Source organism: Rhipicephalus sanguineus, chromosome 8 (genome assembly GCF_013339695.2).
Source record: "Rhipicephalus sanguineus isolate Rsan-2018 chromosome 8, BIME_Rsan_1.4, whole genome shotgun sequence".
Classification (NCBI taxonomy): domain Eukaryota; kingdom Metazoa; phylum Arthropoda; class Arachnida; order Ixodida; family Ixodidae; genus Rhipicephalus; species Rhipicephalus sanguineus.
The window spans coordinates 71,579,953-71,600,157 of record NC_051183.1 but is presented as its reverse complement, the minus strand read 5'-3'; the positions used below and the strand labels follow the sequence as shown (position 1 = coordinate 71,600,157).

The window sequence follows — 20,205 nt, the reverse complement described above, 5'->3', positions numbered from 1 at the left end:
TAGCACTGTGTCCTAGGAGGGTATTAGAGCACTGTATTTTGTGAACAGTGGGTACCAGTCCGGCTGAAATTGTAGTTGATGATAAAAAATTTTCAACTGCAGAGCATTGCCTAAAGGCAACATGACTTCATAACCAGGCGACACGTGCTCCTCTGCTCATCGCCTCTACCTTGCAGTTTTGGGCTTGCAAACTAAAGACGACTGCTTTTGCATGGTCTAGAAGCGTTTCTACTACATTGAATTCTTGTCCTCTAATTCGTTTAGTCCCTTTTTTACCACTGTCCTCTAAATGCCACGTGGCCTAGGGGGTAAAATGAACGACAATGAAATACAGGTTCAGAGCGCGCCCATATATTGTAGGCCCTTCCCGAATGCCACCATCTCGACATCTTGCACATCTTGACGCCCTGCAATGAACGTGCAGGGAACACAGAGATATCTACCCCTACAACGTCAAGACATAGGATTGTGACGACAGGTACAACGAGTCCACCTATTCGTTTTTATTATTTGCAGTAGTGTAATAGTGCTGTTTGTCTACGTATAATATATTCCAATCTTTTGGTGTATTTAATGACTCTTGTTTCAGCCACTCCCTCATTTTCGTCTATGTATGTAGTAGAGGCGCATTGAGATATCTTCTACAGGAGAATAATTGCTGTGTAGTTTAAGAGAACGGTTGCTGCCTATCAATATAGTATAAAGAAGTGAAAAAAATTGATAATATTGCTAGACAGCATGGTATTATCAGGGTAAAACTTTTCACTAAAAATAAAATCATTCCGAACATAGCGATGCCTGATGTTATCGAAATAGGCGTAAGCTATATAACATAAGGCTCAATACAGGAATGGCACAGCAATACAATATGGGCTGCTTATTCTCCATGTCACCTCTTCTACTTAGTTTAGATATCACTCTACATAAGTAGAGCTTGCTGTGGGAGCGTTGTCTGATGATCCTGAACTGTCGGAATGGGTGTTTGTCCTTTGGCAGGTACTTCGGGCTCTTCCTTCTTTTGTCCTTCAGGCCTTTCGTTGCCTTCGTTGAAAACATCTTCTTCTCCAGTCGGGCGACGCTTCACAGCTAGAAGAAAGACACAGAAGAGTTATCTTACGGAATACAAAAACGTGGGCGTTCAAGAAGACCACAATTTCAAGAATGAGAATAGAGAGGCATGTGCATTAACAAAACAACACCGTCTGTTTCTGCATCGTGCTCGCTTTGTATTTGGCATCCCGCAGGAAAAATTATCTTTGTTTGATCATCGCCATGATGACCACATGTAGCACTGGTAAATAAGTTTGGCTTTTTTTTTTCAAATGAAATCTTTATTTTGCATATTATGGTTACAGCGTTAAGGATATACAGAAGAGGGTCCCAAGGTCAGAAAACCGTACCGGGACCCTCTGTGCATGATCGTTAGATAAAAATGACAAAATAAGCACGAAAAATGAACAAATGAAATATCAAGTCAACCTAAAAAAAGAGTGCAATAGTTATACAGGGCAACGATGGCTAACACCAGGCTTCCCATTACTGGTGCACACAACAGCGCAGAAGCAAGCTGAACGACAATAATTCTGCTTATTTGCTAGATAATTTCTGTTTATGGAGGCTGGTGCTTGTGCTGCTTTCGGTTTACGCATCGAGCGTGTCAGAGCGCCGTCAGTGGTTTCTAGGTGCTGCCAATAGTTTTCGCTGCAACAAGATGCCTCTCCATTTTAGATGCGAAGCAGCTTTTGCTCGGGGCTGTGCCTGTCGTCGGTGGTGGCGTCCGCGCTCCACTGCACATGCGCCTACTCTCTCCCCCACTCTCCTCCTTTACGCGGGTGTTCGGTCGCCTTCTCTCCTCTCCTCCCCCGCGCTGCAGCCGTGGCGCAGCCTCTCCTCCCACGTGATGCAGCCGCGCCACGGCCAAATATAGCCTGTAACCCACTCTCTCCTCTCCCTCCCCCATTTCATGTGTATATAAGCGCGTGCGCTCGGTCGCCTTCCGTCATGCTCGCTTCGCTCCCGTTCAGATGAGTTGTGACGTCAAGGTCGGCGGCACTTGTTCACTAGGCGCTAACGGAAAGCAAGAAACAAACAGAACGTAATGATGACACTAACTACAAACCTCACACACTAACGGAAACGCCGAGTGAACGTAACGGAAACTTGGTGCGCGCCCCCAATGCTGCTTCGCATCCACTCAAGGTTTCTTTGAGTGGGAGATGGTGTAATTTTCACATTTTACGACTCCCTGAATACATTATGACAGGGGCCCCGAAAGGTACTGCACCACCATGTGAGGTGCAGAAATGCTCAAGGGAAGGTAGGGGGGAGGGGAGTTTTCAGTCGGATGAAATCGACTGAGAACGCCAAGTTAATTTAACGCCTGTGTGTCATACTGTGGCTCATAATGTCATGCGAGACGGCTATTCCCCGATTGTATAACTTAGTGCATTACAATGTGATCAGACGAATATCGTCTTCTAGTGTTACAGAGAGTGCAACTCGCTGCCGAAATTTTTGTATTGGACAACAATGCTCATGAGGTCTCTCATATAAGCCAATATTAATCATTACTATGCAACGCGGCAAGTAAGTAGAATTTAGTCGCGGTTGAAACATACATCACATATAATTTAGAATATTGTTCATATTATTATTTCACCACATTGAAAAAAAAAATACCTATGGAAGGACAGCCCGATATATTTATAAAAGTAAGCCAAATGCAATATTTTAACCTTAGCAAAGCGCAGAGAATTCGGCGGCGAAGCAACAATTAGAACTATTTTCATATGCGTCGGTATTTTATTTATGTGAACTCGGTTGCTACACGAACGACCCGACATTCACAAGAACGCGCTCTTCTGCGAAATGAAATACGTTTGACAAACGTTATCTGCCGTATGATATATTTTCTACTACATTTCAATTTGATTTTGACGCTGCTGGTTTTCCGAAAGAAATTGAAACGCATTGTGTTACACGCGGAAGACTTTGTCTTCTATTTAACGTTGGGGCAATATTTTGAAGCGAGGGGAAATGCAGTCTCCCAATTACGTGAGTTTTATGGCTTGGAGACACTGAAGTTGTGAATACTCAGTGACGCATGCTTTAGCCTGCACACTTACGAAAAATGGTTGTGTACCCACGCATGCACATTCATCGCCTGCAAGCATAACAGTAGAATTTATGGAAATCTGTACAGAGCTTCTTTCAATCTACTCTGACCGTTCAAAATGTAAAACCAGATGCCCGTCGTGTCATTCTTCGTGGCTCTTCCTCTTTTTATGATACGCTCAATGACAATGTTTCATGCTTTTAAAACGCACAATATTTCATGAAAGATAAATATGGAAGCCAGGTTCTAATTTAGCATGCAGAGAAGGCATGTTTTTTTTAAGAACAATAAGTGCCCCTAATAGCACGCCTAGAGACTATTCGTCAACAAACTACAACAGGCAGCTCTTTCATTCAAACGTTTTTACGCTGACTGAAGCACTGTTGCACATGTATCAAGTAAGGGTTTCAGGTAACAGGCAGTTTATGTTAAAGTCACTGCTCGTGTACAACCCAAAAAGACTAACAGGAATTCCTTGGAGAACTTTCGTTTCAAGGCAGATAAAATGAATCTACTCCTTCTACTCACCATGACATTTTTTTCGAAGGAAGTCGTATACATATAAAATTCCCCAATCCCGCCTACAGCCCGTGTAGAATAGCAGTCGGCGCTTTATTCCCTGTTTGTTTTTCTTGAATTCCATCCAGCTATGTTGACAGCGTCCACCATACAACAGCCAATATCTGCAGTTGCCCCTTTTCCTTCCTTTCCCTTTTTTTCCAGGCTCTGCAAGAGAAGATATAAAAAATACGATCACGTCCCCTTCAAGTGCCCGCTCTTTTACATGTAATATGAAGTGTATGAATGTGAGTAGCTGTGAAGCGTACAAATAAATAATATAATCAATCTGGTTATATATATTTACCCGTACCTTACGCAAAAGAAATAGATCGAGGCGACCATAATGTTCAAGTTAGGTGTCTGGTGTGGCGCGAGTACGGAATGCGGCTACGATAGAAACATACATTTAAAAGTTTTTTGCTATATATATTTTTTATTTTTTCTGCCTTCCTTGTGTACTGTCGTTTTTTTTTTGTTAGAAATTTCCTACTATTCTTTCATTCTTTAAATTTAACTTTGTTTGCTTCCCTGGTTCATACCTGTTTATACAATGCGCGAGTGAGCCACACGTCATCTTAATAACGCGATAGCGTTAAGAAAACTCGTTATACCCAAATTCCGGTGTCCGCCTCGCTGGTTGTGAGCGACAAGCCAGCTTTGTCCATGATCGAAAAATTCAGAAAGATGGAAAAAAAATAAATATTAAAAATTGTTGGTTCGAGTGAGAATCGAACACGGACCTTCTGCGTGGCAAGCAGGTGTTCTACCAGAGAACTACGGCATTGCTTTCGACTGCTTCGGAAAAAAGTACTACAAATGAATGTCACGTAGTGGAAGCAGTCTCCTTAAAGGGGTACTGACACAAAAATTTTCGCCTCGCGTTTTTTTGCTGCAATGTGTTGCTGGGGGCCTGTTAGTCATAACACGGTACATCGTTTGCTGCAGCGCGCGACAGATAATTAATTACAGGCTCCTCATTACCGACCAGTGTCAGTTTCGGTTTCAAAAACGACAAGCCTCCGGGTGCAACTATCACCACCTAGCGGCTGCAGCGCTCGATCACGTCAGCACACAGAAGTGTGACGCACTTCCGCGCTGTTCGCGTCGTCTCCTCGCATTCGCACGCTTGCCGCACGTGCTGCGCGATGACGTCGCCATCATCGTCCTCGTTGTCGTCGTCCTCCTCATCGTCGTCTGTTGGCGACGATTTCCTTGAGACACCAACAGCGCAGCGGCGAGCGCGTCAAAACAAAAATGGCGGCTACGACGTCATCACAACTCCTTGTACCGGCTACAACGGTTACGTAGGGGAAGTAGGGGGGTCACCTCGGGTCACCTCCGAGGGTGTCAATGCAATAGGTGCGCCCTATAATGCTGGATCGCGCACGCGAACTTCAATATTCATATAAAATACCTTCCAAGCTTTATTCGCTGTCGATATTTCGCAGATGGTACACGCACGTACACGGAAATCGATCCAGCAGGCTATCTCGGCCGCGAAATTTTGTGTCAGTACCCCTTTAGTGCAGGTAATATCACGTGGCAGCAACAGAGATTTGCTCCAGGCGCCAAAACACGTTTTTGTGCAACCAGTGAGTGTTTTAATGGCCCACCCTTCACAAAGCGCTTAGACATATCTAATCATCATCAGCAGCACAAGCATAAACAAAGTCAGCAGCTGCATAGGTTTGCGTGTTGTCTTACGGACGCGTAGTGGGTCCTTCGCTGATTCGTAAAAGGAAGAATGATGGGGTATTGGGCACTTAGCAACTGCACTTGCACTAAGCATTCTAGGATGGTTTGAAACGGCCAATGTTACGCGCACAGACGTACGCTTCCTAGCGTCAATGTTGAGCCATGCACCGAGAACTGAAGCGAGCCTAGTGATTGTGAAGGCGATGTGCACGAGGCCTGATTACGCTATCGCGTTGTACTCTTGAAGGCCAAGCTCAAGCGTCTTCTAAGCCTTTATTGTTAATCGGGACGTCACTGACCATATGTTATGGATGTCACGACTTATCAGTCATGTTAGTCGTACCATTTCATGCCAATTATTGCATATACCGAGCAAACGAGACGCGAGTTTTTTCGCGGATTTTCGTTTCAAAGCAACTAATCCGGAAGTAGGCAGGGGAACCGCATGTGCTGCGCAAGAAACATGAGTGTCGCTCGGCGCGTGCGTCAAAAAAGCACATTTATTCCAAACATCTAAGCAGCCGCGCAGCCCTAGCGTATAAACTGTTTTTAAGGACTCCCTTTAAAACCCTCGCAACCACCACTGTCTACCACTGTCGCAATCTACCTTCTTTCTATATATGTATATTAACTCGATTTAAAAAATGCAGAAACTACCCACTAAGTTGCGCAAAGTTTCACACAACGAAGCTAGTTGATTCTCAGCTCGCCGTGTTCCAGCACAGGAATCACAGCGCCGGCGGCGATTGGATCCAGCGTGCATGGCCGAAGAAGCGGCAGCCAAGAGACGGCCACGGGCAGATCTGGCATTCCCGCAAAGCTTGCCAACTCTGAATGCGTTGAAATCGCTGTTCTTGAGCTACGGTGTGAGAAACTGTGGTGGTTGCTATGGCGGCGGCTCCGCGGCGGCTGCTCCTCGGCGCGGCGGCGGCTTGGCTGCTTTTAGCACAGGCACGGCGCAGCAGGGGTTTCCTGTTAACGGACGTCTTACTGCCAGCTTTAACAGTCTCGATGTTAAACGTTATGATGAAAAGTTTTAGGCAGTTCCTCCAGATACTCACATCAAACAGTTATTACTGCACAGTAACAATCAAACTTCACTGCCTCATCAAGAAAGTGCGCCTGCATACAAGAGGTGTTGTCACCTGGTTTTGCTATTGAAGATTATTTAAAAAAAATTGCGTTTTGAAAGCCTATTTACACAACGCTTCAAGGAACCACAGGCTTCAGTAGAAAGCTTAGCTTCCTCTCCTGGCTGCATTAACACCCTAAAAAAACCGATTTCTTGCAGTAAGTTGTGTGATATTTACACGCAGCGTTTATCAAAAGAACGTGTGGCCCTTCACTAAAAAGACGAAAATGCAACTGCGGTACTTAAAAGCTTTGACAGAAATGTCATTGACAATTACTTCACGATCTTGCTGATGTTCATTCATTGTAATATGAATGAGCATACGATTACATGACTTAGCGTCGAATAAATCTGCATAGTTGAACAACAAGGGTTCCAAACCAATCCTTTTTTTTGTGCTACCCACTTACTAAACTCATCACTGACCAGCAGTTTAATGTGGATGATAACCTTTGAGCTGACTGCGTTTATCTAGTGCACAATAATGCATTCAGTTGCATTGTTCTCTGCCTCCTAAGCGCTGTGCGACCTGACCTTGATCTATTACTCTCCTGTATTCTCATCTTTTTACCGTCTTATTCGTTCGCAAATAGTACACTGTGGTGAACAGTTTCGATTCATCATCTCGGTCATTTGGTCTTTCCAGTCAACTCTGTCATTTGGTCTTTCGAATATGAATTAATGAGCTGTTTTCTAACGTTCTTCCGTGCGTACGACTACTTGCGCACGAACTTCATGTACAGTTTTATTGCCACCAAAGTCAGAGCGATAAAAACAGCGCACCGCGCTGGTCGCGCTTCTTTCCGTCCCCTCTGCGCCTATACTTAGTTCAATAAGGTTGAGAGCTGGGCTAGTTGGTGACTGATCATTATACCTATATGGTTGGGTAGCGCACTTTGGACGGGGACAAAAGAAATAAGAAGGATCAGGTGATATTGAGGTGATCAGGTGATATTGAGGGTTAGTTCATTTCTGTGTCACTCGGGGGTGCTTGGGTGCATATATATTGAAGTATTTTTCCTGAAATAAATTCAGTTGAGAGTGTAGCGAGTGTCGTGTCCTTCTTGTTTCTTTTGTCCCCGTCCAAAGTGCGCTGCCTAACCCTATAGGTATAATGATGGCGTATACTTAGTCTTGCATCTTTCATGAAATCCTTAGGGGAATGCGTAGGTTACCATCCGTGAAAAAGGGTTGCATGAGCCTGGATACTTACGCGCAAACTTGCGTGACTGCTCGACCGCCATGCGCTAACTAGCATACTTAGCCTTCCTCCCCCTTGGCATTGCGTCGTCAGCCTGACGACCTTATTGAGGCTACTCATTCATAAATTTAGAAGCGGTGAACGCTAGAGTTATTCGATTCAGTTCAGGTAACTGTGGACGTCATTCACACCTATCAGAACAAAGCTAGATATGTATATAGTCATACATCGAGTAATGTTCCTTCTGTAGAATTTTAATAGATATTACCCAAATACTTTCATACAAAAATGCAGTCATCATCACCCTTTAAAAAGCCGTAACAGGTGTGACTGGCTGCGTGCTGACGTGTAATGCAGAACGTTACACAAGTGGTTGATGGACTTATTTTCATGCGTTGTAGCATAATGCACTTCCCGGCGCCTTCATAGTCACCTCACGCTTACGATATCACACTTGCGCCTCAAGCGACAGCCCTTTGAACTTATCTTCCATATACTGTCGTTTTATTCAGCAACGGCGAACATTTCCTCCAGCCGCTTCATGAATTATACTGCCTAATGATATAGTTTTCGCTACAGTGCCTGTTAATTGTTCATGCTAGTTATATGTTTTTACAAGCACATAACTCACGCGGCCTGTGATCTACCTTTGAATAAATACAGAATAGCAATTTGAAAACAATGTAACCATACTGTTTGGTGTTTTTACTAATTTGAAACTGCTTAAAGAGGACAGTTTTAACCAAAGCATGAGAATTCTAAAAGAGAAAATGAGCAACAATTTTTGTCAGCTGTTTCATGCGCAGTCTCTTCTTTAGAACGCTGCAAATGCAGTTTTTATTATCATATTAAATGCGCTGGAGCAGTTTAAGGCGAAGTTGGTGCCTAGATATGGCTCCGGCTAGTCTTCTCTTGAAGTTGTTATTGGCAACTTCATGATGCAAATGCAGTTGCTTGTCCCGTGTACGCCCGCCATGGCAGGGATGATTTTGATAATTAAACGTATATGCCGTTCAACGTGCGTTAGTGTTACAGCCAAAATATAAAAACAGCGCTCAGACGCTTGCATAATATTACTCTGTGCCGAAGCCATTTGTTGCAACGGTAGCATGAATATTACTTGCGTCTCGGCCCTTGACTTCAAGGATCCATGCGAGGTATTCGCGCGTGTGGCAACAACCTATGACTGAGAACGGTACCTTGACCTTGCAATCAATGGAAAATGCAGCTGTTATGTGCATTGAGCACATTATATATCAACGTTACACTTTTCTTGCGTCTGTGTTTTACACGCCTATGCAGTGACTGATTTTATGCCTTTCTGCAGCCAGATAAGACGCAATATTCATGCGGAATGTTCAACTCGCATGATGTGTCATAGGACGTTGTCATACTGGGCGCTTGCGCGAGAAAAACAAAAAAAGAACATTTCTCACCTGTCACACAGTGAAGAGGGTTACGTTACCCAAGCTGTGTTTTTACGAATAATCACCTGCACCTAATTTACTGAACATAAACACTGACATAACCTAGCTATACCCAACGTTAGTGCCAGTTTCATAATGATGCTGATCGGTAAAAAAATGGAAAAAACTATATGTGACCCTTGCTTGCAACGTTTCATAAACATAATCATTAGCGCATTTTGCACTATGTCGCGCCAGCTTGGTCGCAGTGGAGCTGGTGGGCACCTAACTGGTGCCCTTGCTACACCTTACACTGGTACAGCTGGTACCCTTGTTATACTGTACACCCCTTGCTATACTGTAGTATACATGGCTATGCTTTCTTTCTCTCTATTTTTCTATTTATCTTTCTGTCCGTCTTGCTTTCTCTCTTTCTGTAGTCGTTCTCTCACCTTCCATCTTTTTCTCCCTTTGTTCTCTTTCTTTTCATATATTTTCTGTTTATTTTTGTTTCTATCCTTTTCTTTCCCTCTCTGCCTCTCTATGTACTCATTCTCCCATCCTCCTTAACCTCTTCGACACATTCGCTTCCCTTTCCTACCCCCTTGCTATATTACACAATACAAGGCCATGCTATGATCCGCTAGAGTGCTTGGATAGCCGAGCGCTTAGGACGCTCGCCTTTGCATCGTCGGTACGCGGGTTCGAATCCCGCCTCACCAAGAAGTTTTTTTCCACAACAATTTCTGTCCTTTCCTTTCTATCTCTTTTCTATCTCTTTCCCTCTATTTTTATCTCTGTGTTTGCTCGCTCTCTCGCCCATCGGAGTCATTGCATCCCACTCCCGACAAATTGGCGCGCGTGTTCTGGGAACGAAAGAGAAGAGGAAGAATGCGACGACTATGAAGAAGAGAGCGCGTGCCGGTTCGGGGTGATGATAATTTTCTATTTACGACGCACGGCAAACCTCGAGCATAAAAGCTCTGCTGTAATAATTAAAACCATACTTCAGGAGTATACTTACTTTGAGGGCAGGCAGTCGCGCATTCAAGTTCAGTCTCAAACCTGTTAGGACAGTCCGCGCAGACGAAGCCCTTCTCGCATGCGTTTGTTTCATTGCTATAGCTGAAGCTTAGTAGAATGGTATCGCAGTTTTCTACCGTTGCTTCCACCAGGCATTTCTTGTCTAATGCTCTAGCACCTGAGGAAAATGCAAAGGTAAAACTTATTTCAAAATTCGTTAGCATACAAGTATTAAGTTGGTATGATTAGCTGATAGTGCAGAATTTGTGATAGATAGATGGACGGAAAGACTTTATTATGGCCCATCGGAGCACGCTCTAGTACGTTGCGGGCCGCTCCCACGACGGAACAGAAAGACTAAGTCTATTTGGTGCGTTGCGGGTTCGTTGGAGTGCCCATATCTATTGCTCGAGTCTGGGGCCGCTAATAGCACCCTCCCATTCGGACGACATCTCGTGAGTGAGTGAGTGAATAAACTTTATTAAAAGTCCGGGCGAGCCGGGGGGAAGAGGGGATTAACCCCTGTCCCGTTCCACTCTCCGTCGATGATGATGGCGTCAGGTGACGGCTTGAAGTCCTTGGACCCGGGCGGCATCCTCGGCCTGCCGGACGGCCCAAAGTTGGTCAGTCAGCTTGTCACTGGTGAGTGCCGCCTCCCAGCGGCAGCGACGCCGACGCAGCCGATCCGCATCAGTGACCACAGTCGCGGTGGCGGTCGGCCGCTACCCTCGCGCGGTGGTAGCAGTTCGTCCCTGCCTAACATGCGTCGCGAAGTGAGCGGCGGCAGCGACACTCTCAAAGCATGTGCCGCAGTCTGGCTCTTTCCCCGCACGCTTTACACGCGTCCGTCGGGTATAAGCTTGGATGACAGATGCGTAGGATCGCCGGGATGGGGTAAGTGTCTGTTTGTAGTAATCTCCAAGTTACGGACATCTCGTAAAAATTTTATTACTGGAGAAAACTATTCTAGTTAATGACAACATTGATGCAACGCTATTGTGGTTAGTGCTCGTCGTACCATTAAAGAGCTCGTTTCGCAGAAATTCTGGTGTCAGCTCGTTGGCTGTGAGCGACAAATCAGTGTTTCCGTGAGGGAAAATTCGAGATATGTGAATGATAAAAAATAATTGGTGAAGCTTGCACTAAGCGGCACAAGGCTTGAGACAGCGAAACTGGACGATTATGAAGACTAATCTGTTTGCTTCTAGGTTCTTTCTAGGCCATAGCTAGGTGATGCAGGTTGTTTCTAGGTTGCTTTTCGGTCGTTGCTAGGCATTAGCTAGGTGATGCTAGGTTGTTTTTACGTTAATTCTCAGCGCAGAGAGGTTCGAGTTAAGCCACAGGCAGTCACAGAAACGACACGGAGGTCCAAGCTCCAGAGACAAAAGCTCGCGCTGACACCAAGCGTTCGCTCCTCTCACAGATGTACGGGCACATCGTCGTTGGCGTAGGGCTTCCATCGCTTCCGGGTCTTCTCGCAGCCGCCGTTGCCTTTCCCGTTCCCTGCTGCTGGGCTTACTGCTGCCTTGTTCCTTTTAGGGGACCAGTGGTAAGTGGTGGGATTCTCCCAATTTTTGTGGCACATACCCGTTTGTGATGATGATAGTTTTCTGATCGCTAGCCGCGCAAATCTGTGTGACATATACCCGTTTGTTGGACTAAGTGTTGGCTTCTTCCTTTTTAGTGCACCAGGGGGAGTTTAGAATAACAGAGAGCTGAGCTAGTTGGTAAGTATTCATTTTAAAAAGACAGGGCGTGCAAACACGGACACAAGAAAGAAGTCAGGACATCACAAACGCCGACTAACAACTGAAGAGACGCACAACGGCTGAAAAGAAAGAAGGCACGAAAACGTATCTGCGCATGCCCATGCAACAGGCGAACCTATCAATCCGGCACGCGTGGTGGTCTACGTGGAAGATAACTGTTAAGGCATTTGATTTCATCTTTATGCAAGTTAATCGACGGTTGGCTCACGCAAGCACTACCACTATTCTCGATATGCCATGCTTCAATCATCAGGCGCGTTTCTTCATTTCTATGCCGGTACAACACTGCGCATTCATCAAATTTTGGCGTGCACTTACAATCTCGACAATGTAAAGATAGATTAGAAGGTGAGCCTCCTGTAAGCGATCTCTTATGTTCCAACAATCTCTGGTTGATGCATCGGCCCGTCTGTCCTACGTAGAAGCGGCCGCAGCTGAAAGGAATCTTATGCACCACACTCGTACGGCAATCAGTGAATTTGTTGGTGTGTTTTACGAAACAAATATCGGTCCGCTTCTTGTCTTTTACTCCCTCATTCTTCCTCTGCACAGCGGCACAAATCTTACCTAGCTTATTGGCAGCCGTGAAAACAACATTAACGCCGTATCTAGTTCCTACTTTCTTTAGCCTGTGAGATACGCGATGAATGTACGGTATACCTACGACACGTTTCTTCCTATCGCTTTCTGCAACCATCCTTGGACTTAACACAATAAACTTCTTTAAACGCTCAGCGACCGTGGCCACTGCGTCACGAGGATACCCTACATCTAAAAGACGTGTAACCTGTGCGTTAAAGCTATCACTCATTTTGTGCTCACACGACTTGGTGAGGGCTGACTTAAGGCAAGACATGGCGATGCCGTTTTTTACAACTTTCGAGTGCTTTGACGAAAAATTTAACAGCGGTTTCGAAGATCTAGGAGAATACTGCCAACACACGTGGTTCTTCTGGAACGTTAGGGAAATGTCTAGAAATTGTATTGCATTATTCTGAGGCACCTCTTTAGTAAAGCTTAGTCCTCCTCCATTTAATTCAATTTTTTTGCTAACGGAAGTTACCACCTTTTCAAAGTCCTCACCACTACAAGAAATCAAGTAATCGTCCACATAACGGAAAACCTTAATAACCGAATTACCTAAGGCGCCTTCCAGTGGGGAGCAGTGCGATTTACCCAACTTCTGTGGCACATACCTGGTAGGTTGCATGGGATTGGCCACGCAGGATAAGCCGCAGAAATTACCACTGCCATAAAGAGCTTCGCTCTTATAAAGCTCGCAGTTTGCTTTCGGCCACGCAAAGCGAAGGACAGAGCGAAGGTGACTGATCGTCTGATTATTGTAGTTGTAGCTAGGTTGAACTCTGTAGAACCTGGCTATATCGTGGTTAAGCTAAGTGTGGCTAGGCTTAGCTTGGCTATATCGAGGTTGATCTTGGTAGTAGCTAGGCTGAACTTGGCTATATCGAGGTTAAACTTCGTGAGGCTAGGTTGAACTTCGTATTAGATAGGTATGGCCGGGGTTACGCCTAGGCGTTTATTCCGGTAGTTGTGACGCAGACGATGGATCAGCTTCACTGTGTCTTTAGCTTTCCGCGACTGAGTGCAAACTGCACGCTTCTATTAGGCTGAAAGCCTAGCAGAATCAGGTTCGACTGGGGTTGCGCCTACATTAAACCACAGAGATAAGTGTGGAGATGTTTTTATTTGTAATCGTCATCGTAGTACCCGTTGTCAAAGTCATCTGGCAGTGTTGTCTGGTTGTCGCTGCCTCGTCCGCATAGCAGCGAGCCTTGCTTCGCTAAGCGCAGCGTCTTCTTCGGGAGTCATGGTAGCGCGGTCTCGTTGTCGCTGATTTAAGTCTTTCCGATACGCTGGATCGTGGTGCAAAGCCCGCATGCGTGCGACATTCGACTCACGTTCACGGCTGGCGTATTGGGAGTCTTCGCGTCGCCGCCGCCTCTTGTTCTCGGCTGCTATGGCTGCTTACTGGGGATCGGCTTGACGATGCCGCTGCCTCTCTCGCCTAGCAGCGAGCCTTGTTTGGCGAAACGCAGCGCCTTCTTCTGGAGTACGAACTGTCCTCAATCGCACGGTCGGACCCATGGTTCGTTCCACTGTTGTTACTGAGAACCAGAGGCGGCCGCACACTTTGGGCCAACTGTTGCCTTCTTCCTTTTTAGTGGACCAGTGATGAGCAGTGCGATTCTCCCAATTTCTGTGGCACGTACCCCTTTATGATGATGACAGTTTTCTGATAGCTAGCCGCACAAACCTCTGTGACATCAACCCGTTTGTTGGCCTGTGTGTTGTCTTTTTCATTTTTAGCGCACCAGTGGTGAGTGGGATTTGCTCAACTTCTGTGCCACATACCTGATAGGCTGCACAGGATAGGTCTCACAGGATAGGTCACACAGGATACACTGTCGGATAGGCCACAGAAATCACAGCTGCCTTAAACATCTTCGCGGTTAAAAATCTTCGGTACGAGTGAGAACCGCACCCTGGCTTTCTGATAGCAAGCAGATCTTCTAACACAGAGCCAGAGCAGGGCTTTAAGCTGCATCGCTATAAATGCTCTAATAATATTGTTGCGCACACAGGAGAGGTGCGTGGCAATATTTAGTGCGAGGAGTCTCCTTAACATATGTTATATTGCGTGGCCGAACCGAACCGTAGAATCGCCCGAGGCTTCAAAAGATGCGAATTGCGCGATGAGTGGGTAGTTTAAAGATGCCCACCCATCACAAAGTGTGCAGCTGCGCAGGTGTAGATGCGTAGTGAGCACTTCTCTAATTTGCGAAAGGTACAATTATATCGTAGTGGGCTTTTCGCCACCATAGGCATTCTAGGATGGTTTGAAACAGCCAATGGTACGGGCAGAAACGTTGTTTTCCTTGCGACACGGTTAAATGTTATGCACACGGGGCCCGATTACTCTGTCGCGTTCTACTCTATTGGCGAAGCTCAAGTGTACTTCAAGCTTTTGCCTCGTCTGTAAACTGCACACTACTCGCGAATTACTAGGCTGTAGGGGAAGTATACGATAATATGAAGAGTGGGAGATCGATATGGTGCGGCCTACCTTAAGTGTGTTGCGAACAAGACACAAAGAAAGTGATAAACAATATAAAAATTTTTAGCGCCATTTGATTTAAACCAGTTGGTTCCTCCGCAATAGTTAACGAATCGTTCCCCCTTGCTTTTTGTTCGGTGAGCGCACTGACAATACATGCATTATTTCAAACGAATTGTGGTCAGTTAAAGCTGTGCTAGATGTCGGTATCAGCTTTGCTGCTTGTGTCCGTGGCTTGGGTAACTGAACAGTGGCTTTAAGTTTCCTATGATGTAAGTATAATCTACAGATTTTGCAGAAGCTGACCACCCTTTTCCAGACCGCGCATAGTATAAATACTCAACAGACTCGTCTGTTCGTTGCTTAGGCTGCTGTGCCACTCTGCCCAAGAATTGTGCTAACGAGCCTGATGCGATAGGTTCAGTTTCGCGCCTTCTACAAATTATTCTAGAATTTGGGATTCCCCTACGTGATGCTGCGATTCGTCGCTGTTCCTAACGCGACAGTTACAGTTATACCCGTACCCCCAGTTTTGAGCAGCTGTTGAATATCTATCAGCCTGTGGTGGTAGCAGGACGCATGACCCTGTGTAGGGTGCTAATAGTCACTGAATCCGGATACCGTAGAAAGTTAGGTATGGTATGGTATGGAAAAACTTTATTTGTAGAAAGTTAGGTGGTGCGAAGAAATATTGAAACCTAGAGGCACAATATGAAATCAGCTTCTCTTAGGTGAAGTCAATAGGTAGTGGCCTCGTACTGCCATGGACATAAATATTTGCCAAATATGATGACTCAGGTATTTACGGGGAAGTTAAAGCTATCCATTAGAAGTTTATGGAGATACATGCTAGATTACTTGTCTCATAAGCAGATGGAACATTAGTTTTATATTCCAGGCATGTCAACACTACCAAATAATTTAACAATTTGTAGTGGCTTGTGCCCCGATCACATTTTTTCACGGCTTTACGGCATTCCAGTGCGGTGTGGTGAATTGCGTTCTACTAAATTTAGCGCAAATGATGTACACTTGTTCGCTAAAAAATCCGGAGCAGCCGTAAGGTTGCATGTGTAGTTCACTTACCTTTTGAAGCGTCCTCTGCAAAAATAGAGGGTATGATACGAGCAAAGAAAATAAAATATGATAATTGTGCACGACCCATATTAGTAGGCGGACGTATCTTGGAACAGCATTACGTACAATTGCGCACTTTCCACGAAGCGCTTCTGCATTATTTATTGTAAAAGGCCCGAACTCTCGCCCCATATTCCCATTAAAAAAGGCAGACTCGATACATCATCTGTGCAGTGGACTTCCCAAGAGAGTTTAGCTCATAGTAATCTGAGATTTAACAAGCTCCTACGTAAGGACCCCTCCGCATTGTCTTGAGCAGCTGTATCTGCACACGCTGTCGCTCTTCAAATTTCAGAATAACATTTCTTTAAACAAAACACGTCAAAGATGCTCTCGATGCCCACTGGCTTGATACAACAGCATCCCATCAAACCGAAAAGGACTTCTTTGTTCGAAATTTTCTCCGCACTGCGTACGAAGCAGATAACGCGCAGTATACTGCAGCGACACAAACGTCAGCAGCAATTTTGCGATGCTTGCGTCATACTGTGTACGTCTATGTGGAGGAAACTGTATTGCTGCGTTTATGTGACGTGCGCGTCATCCCACCGAAAAGATTTTGCGTGCATTGATGATGCAGTGCCACTGCAGAGACGACAATAGAAACGTAGACAAAATTTATCCACGCTTTGCCTTGCCCCCCATATCCGGCATTTGTGCACAGGGATTAAGTGTCCTCTTCAACTACCGTACCAATGTAATCGAATGCACCTGTTTTGCCTATAGACATGCACGGTTGTACTGTCGTAAAATGAAACGTGAACACGTTAGGCTTACTCGCTGCACGTTTAGAAAGTGGTCGAAACAAATGACTTGCGGTTGTGCATTTTTGTCACTATCGCTGATAAAAAATTGTGACAAAGCAAACATTGGTTTCATAGGCATTTTTTTTCTAACACGACAAAGCACATCCGACCTTCCTTCGCGTCGCAGTGCTAGGGATCGACTCCTCAGCTGCCACGATGTGACATTGTTTTACAGGAATTCCCACCCAATGTACCCCCATCGCCTAAATATCATCCCAGAAGTGACTACCTTCTGTGGCGCAGAATTCAAACGACCGCCGTCAGGAGTAGGTTACTTCTCTGTTATAACACACAGTGAAACCTCTTTTCCTCACTGCAACATGTGTCCTATTACCGCAGCCGTCTTTTATCACATCTGTCTAAATTTCCCGAACAAATCCAAGACCCCTTGGCAAGGGCCAGAACACCAGGAGTGATGGGAGGCTGCTGTGCGCAGCTTGCAGCCGGAGGTACAGCTTCGGACAGTGAGCTGGCCCACAGAGGTCGCCGAAGCACAAAGTGCCCGGTCATTTAGTGCGGCCAGAGGCCCCATCGTCATCCTGCTTCGAAATCCCCTCCCCCCTCACATAAATCTCTCGTGAATCAATAAACTTTTTAGCTGCCTACCTTCCTTAGATTACATCTATTCTTGTGCTGTATAGAATATGTTGTATATACTGAAAAAAATACTATACTAGAAAAGAGTACAAGAGAAATGCATGGAATATAAGCAACCCGTTTAATATCCTTCGCATAATATGACAAAGCATTAGGTTCGGTCGAAATCTCGGAAGGCTTACATGCACTACAGTGCCAGGGCATCAGAGAGTCGTATATAAGAATACTGGAAGACATTTACGGCAGCTCTACAGCCAACGATGTCGCCGAAATGGAATGTTACCTCACTTTCACACAAGTATTATTTTAACTAAGTACGTATCTCGTACGCACATCCGAATTCGCGTACACATGTTTTATGGATAATAAACGAAACATTTTTGGAGCGTGGTAAACATGGTAATTTTATATAATAGTGTTTGGAACTAGTTGATGTTGCGCAAAAACACGAGACGCTTCGCTTCTGTAGATGTCATAGCACTGCGAGGATAAGTTGTCCATGCGTATACAAGATCTTATGAGGTGCATTGTAGAGGTCGACTATGTTGTCATGCATGTGATGTTTCGTAGAATACCTCTATTGTCTTCGCATACATTTACATTTTTGTGTTACTGTTATTCGTGCAATACTGCCGACGTAGTTGACCGGTACGAAGACAATGCCTCCTATAAGCGGGACATTGAACTTTTTCAATATTTTCCCCACATCTTATGTCACATCTGCGCAGATCACCGTTACGGTGATGTTGAAGGTATCAAATATTCTTGGGGCTGTCACACAACGTGCTTCGACACGAAAGCGATGCGGAGGACCAGATATCTTCTGGTGCAGACTGAGGTGGCCTCACAATTGTCCAATTTCACGGCCAACTGAAAGAGAGAGCGTTCTTAGATGCATGCAGCACAAGGAACAACATGCAAGGTCGATCGTCTGCAGCGATCGCAATTATGAAGATATGAATGTCTGATTTAGATAACGAGATGACTCTTAAGGGCCCATTTTTCTTTGTTAGACATAATAATAATGAGAACTAAGAGACAATAGTGCCAAGGAAACAATAGTGGGTGTTATATGTAGTATTTAGAATAAAAATGTGAAGAAAGTACAGTGTACGAAAAGATAACTTGCCGCCGGCAGGGACCGAACCTGCGACCTTCGAATAATGCGTCCGATGCTCTACCACTGAGCTACGGCGGCAGTCATCCTCCCATCCACTTTATGGGCTACATATGTGCCTTTAAACCTAGGAGTGTTACTCTGCGCCAATAGCAGCCATGGCGACGAGTGTAGAACACTCTTTTTCCTGCCTGTAGGCGTGACGTAGCACGTGATCTTTTTACGAGCTAGCAGCTGACCCATAATCCCTCGCATACTACGTGAAGGCGTCAAGTCTGCCAGAACGAGACCCTCGCTATGAATGAAGGAAAGGAGATGACACTTACAAGCTCGTTTTTCTTTGTTAGACACAATATTAATGAGAACTAAGAGAGGACAACGCCAAGGAAAGTATAGTGGGTGTTATCTGTAGTATTTAGAAAATAAATGTGAGGAAAGTAAAGTGGGCGAAAAGATAGCTTGCCGTCAGCAGGGACCGAACCTGCGACCTTCGAATAACGCGTCCGATGCTCTACCACTGAGCTACAGCGGCGGTCATCCTCCCGTGCACTTTATGGGGCACATATATATGTGCATTTAAGCCTAGGGCTGTTATTCAGCTCCGATCTCAGACATGGCAGCGACTGCGAAACACTCTTTTTGTGCCTGTTGGCGTCACGTAGCACGTGATTTTTTTACGATCTCGCAGCTGAGAGAAATTGCACAGCCCTCATAACTGATATTGCTATTCGTGAGAACATCGCTATGTGTGTGCCCCAGTCTCCTGAAGGTACTGTAGAATTAAAAAAGAAATTGATGTTTGCACTAAGTCGGGCAAAGTTTTGCACAGCAAAGCACGGGGCCGTCGCCGCTGATTCGCAGCTTCCTCCTCGGGAGTACGCAGTTTATTAGGACGTGCCGTGACTCTGGACACGATCGGGCGTAGCCAGGCTATGACCTATAGAGCGGAGGTTGCGCGCGATGTCCCCGTCGGTGGGGCCGTAATGGTGGGCCGTAGGCCGTAATGTGTCGACCATGCCGCGAAACTAATATTATCATGAACGGATACAGAATTTGGGCAAATCGCACTACTCTCCGCTACGGCTTAGCCTGTATAACCCTGATGAGTGAGAGAACGAGCACAGAGAGAGAGAGAGAGAAAATGAAAGAGATAAACAAGCAAATAGACTGAAAGAAATATATAAAGAAGGAGAAATAGAAAAAATTCTTGACTAAAAAAATTCTTCACGAGGCGGGATTCGAACCCTTGTACCCTCGATCCGAAGGCGAACGTCCTAACCACTATGTTATCCAGACACATTTTTTTTCTTCATTGCAATGGTTCAGTTTTCAACAGTGATAAGCAAGCGCACATTTTCTACAATTGTTCCATGTACAATACAAATTCCGTACGAGGTACCCAATCGGGTACATCTTTTCGTTTTTTTTTGCAATTCCAGAACCTAAGTGTGGGCCTCTCAAAAGAATTCTATAGCTCGTCGAGCATCGACAACAGCATGACGTAAAACCACGTGCGACCTTCGAATACTATGCAGAGCCAATAATACGGTAATGTCACAGGAAAATTCAT

At 45.3% G+C, this 20,205-nt stretch overlaps 1 protein-coding gene and 1 non-coding gene across 2 annotated transcripts; both read right to left on the bottom strand.

The window, feature by feature from the left end:
* Positions 1–506: 506 nt before the first annotated feature.
* LOC119402078 (uncharacterized) lies at positions 507–16,293 on the bottom strand. The gene is made up of 4 exons (XM_037669176.2): positions 16,065–16,293; positions 10,135–10,311; positions 3,644–3,841; positions 507–1,086 (listed from the first exon to the last, which is right to left on the bottom strand). Exons 1-4 carry the CDS (start codon positions 16,141–16,143, stop codon positions 920–922), a joined length of 621 nt encoding a protein of 206 aa, XP_037525104.1. The 5' UTR covers positions 16,144–16,293; the 3' UTR covers positions 507–919.
* Positions 16,294–18,644: 2,351 nt separating this feature from the next.
* Positions 18,645–18,716, bottom strand: Trnam-cau (transfer RNA methionine (anticodon CAU)). The gene has a single exon. It is a non-coding gene; the product is annotated as a tRNA-Met (tRNA).
* Between the last annotated feature and the right edge of the window lie 1,489 nt (positions 18,717–20,205).